At 42.5% G+C, this 3,155-nt stretch overlaps 1 protein-coding gene across 2 annotated transcripts in view; it reads left to right on the forward strand.

The window, feature by feature from the left end:
• Positions 1 to 2,641, forward strand: part of LOC106806422 (homeobox protein six1-like) — a 5,718-nt gene extending 3,077 nt beyond the window's left edge. Inside the window, exon 2 of one of the 2 annotated variants that reach the window (XM_014808349.1) lies at positions 649 to 2,641. In XM_014808349.1, the coding sequence (XP_014663835.1) occupies positions 649 to 1,066 (418 nt within the window). In that variant the 3' untranslated portion in view covers positions 1,067 to 2,641. The remainder of the gene's footprint in view (positions 1 to 648) is intronic. The other variant, XM_014808350.1, reaches the window with a different exon arrangement.
• Positions 2,642 to 3,155: the final 514 nt, after the last annotated feature.

Genomic DNA, 3,155 nt, shown 5'->3' on the forward strand with positions numbered 1-3,155 from the left:
GTAGAGAGTAGACGAGAGTAGAGTAGAGAGAGAGAGGAGAGAGAGAGAGAGAGAGAGAGAGAAAGAAAGAGAGAGAGAGATGCTCACACTCACACACAACACTGGCAAAGACAATAATATAATTATTAATATTTTAGTTAATTTGGTATCATGAAACTATATTATGCCCCTATACATTATTATTATATATCTGTACCACAATATTAGATTATAAACTGAATATATTTATTACTGAATGTGTATTTATTAAAGTTATAATTATGAAAAATTTACAAAATAAAAATCTCGTACATTTTTAATGCAACTTCATAAATTTTACGCTACCGCACACAGATATTGGGTGCAAAGAAAATAACACGACGTATGTAAACACAAGAACGTAATACCTTCTTCAAACATTATCGCGGCCCTCGCCGCATAACTAAGACTTTTATTATCGCACGGGGTTTCTAATCCGCATAGGGAAACACCGAGCTGGCTAGCAATAACATAATTAAGCCTCGATCATAATTGCTGTTAATAACGCCACTTCTGTATAGTCACCGATACATCTTACATCGGACGATTAATCCGTTAACGGATTATCACGCGATTAGATCAATTCGTACATGAGAGTGTGTTACACGTGTAGCGTTTACTCTCTTCCAGAGAAGAGAAATCCGCTAATAACAATTCTCTGCTCAGCGCGGGTACCGGACAAACAAGCTTGGCGAGCGACGACGATGACGATTCCAAGCCTGCCATCTCTCCCGACATGCACTCGCAGCAGCAACAGCAGCAGCAGCAGCAACAGCAGCAACAGCAGCAACAACAGCAGCAGCATGTTCAGCATCAGCCTCAGCAGCACGGCCCGCCCGACCACAGCCCCAAGCACCACACCGACCACCAGCATCAACATCAGCACGCCGCCATGTTCGGCGGGATGTCCTCATCGGCGCAGCAGCATCAGATACAGGCCCTCCTCAACATGGGCATGAGTGGAATCCCGGGGGTAGGCGGCGGACCAGTCGTCGTGTCAAGCTCCAGCGAACAGCACGGACTACTGTCCGACTATCAGACATTATGACTATATGGCAGTCAAGGCGGGAATGGTAACAAATTAGTGTGAACTAGTTATAAACTAACAAACCCGGACTGGCTATACCTACAACGGTTTCGCACGCATAGCGGAGAGCAGCGATATATTCGATGACCACACATATGGAATTCCCTATCGGATATTACAGCCTCTGCGTGTAACAACTCGCTGCAAGATGTGTTATAAACGAATTCAATTTCATTTCACAGCTTTATTATACCGAGAGACGCGCATATATTTTCCCATAAATTAACTATCTCTGCGTTAGAAATAACGATTCCGACGACTTCCGATTATTTAACCCAATTCTGGATTTACATCAGCTGTTTCGAAACACTGTAACCGTTCCAACAACAGTTACTTCGTTTTATACTTCCCATTCATTTCACTTCTCCATGACTGTAGCAGGCAGTAATGCTTCGTTTGCAACGATTCCTATCGCTAGTGTTTCGCGTAGTATTGCGCACGGGCTCGTAAATGTGCGGACGGTTGGTTTTGAGCTGAGGTTTGACCCGGTGTTTCAAACAGTATTCTCTATAGAAGATCCTACAGTGCTCGTTTCGGTGAATGGCACTGACGGCATCCAGATTTGGTGAAACGCGCGTTCGCTGCTTCGTCGTTGTCGGCAGGCGAATATAATAACGAGATTAACCGCCTTCTCTCAACTTGGCAACATGTATGCGAACGAGTAAAGGCCGGAAAAAAATCAAGCAGCCAAACTCGTAGCGAATCCTGTTGGGGCTTCTTAGGAAAAGCAGCATCGTCGTAAAGCAGAAAGTCTGTTGTGAGATGTTCCCCACATGTGTTGATCCAGTGCCATTCCCCGCATGCCGCGCTCGTAGGCGACCATCTGTTGGTTATAAATTCCGATTTTTCTGTGTTTATATGTGCAAAAGTTTGTGTAATATATTTGTATTTTTCTAGTCTTTCACCCACACGTATATAATTCTCTATGTCTATTTAGATTATAGGCTGGGGCGGAATAGCGCACGATGCTGTCACACACGCATCCGACCGACCCTCGTCTGGGTTGAACTATTCCAAGCTGTTTGAGTTTATAATTTGAAGTAGATGTGAGGTTAAAAAAATGTAGACTGAGAACCTTCGTCGTGGACCAGCAGTAATTATATCGGTGATCAAAGGTTTGCAATTTATTTCGCGCTGTTTTTAACATTTTACGCCGCTTCCTCTATCGTCGGGGTACCAATGTACGTGGATGGGAGGTCGAGTGGTTATGTACACTCAGAGACAATTTTACCAAAGAGTATTGTGACGTTAAATAGATTCACAAATTCAGGAATAGCTCATTCAGAAATTTGCTATCTTGGTATAATGATATTATAATATTGGTTCGAATCAAAATTATTTGTATCGTATACGGTTTGTACATAATATTTTTTTTCGTAGTAGCTTGTCTATACTGTTAATTGGACTTTGTTTCTGTGAAGGTGTATTATCATGGCATGCTTAGATCTATTGATATTGATCTGGAATTGCGTGTCCACAATGTGTAACGTATAAGTCGTCTATATTAAAAAATATAGTATGCAGTATTTACCAGAATTGAGTATCGCTTTCGTGTTTAAAAAATCTGTTTCGTGTACGGACTGTAACTGCACGTGGAAAGCTGCAATAGGGAAATCAATAGTTTAGAGCATATATATTTAATATATTTTTGCTATACGATTTATTTCATTTTAGACGCACGCATCCTAAAAATGCAAACTAAAATTAAATACACACACGCGTGTCTGTGCATGCGTGCGTGCGCGTGCAGGTCGTGTGCGTGCGTACGCTAGGACATGCGTGGCGTGGATGCGCGCGTTTGTGAATGCATGTACATGTATAAACTCTGTCTGTATGTCCATCCCTTACATCACAGCGAATAACTTAAACTAGTTTACGCACACCTCACCCCGTGACGAATCCTTGTAAGCCCGGAATGTGTTCCGCGTTCAAATGGTTTACAGAAATAAACGCGCTGTTTCGTTTCGAAAGTCGTGCATGCCGGCGACCACACCATGCGACAGCAGCTGCCGTATATTTTAACTGTCGCAGATTTATCTGATTTACACAA

Source organism: Priapulus caudatus, unplaced genomic scaffold (genome assembly GCF_000485595.1).
Source record: "Priapulus caudatus unplaced genomic scaffold, Priapulus_caudatus-5.0.1 Scaffold159, whole genome shotgun sequence".
NCBI classification, from domain to species: Eukaryota; Metazoa; Priapulida; class Priapulimorpha; order Priapulimorphida; family Priapulidae; genus Priapulus; species Priapulus caudatus.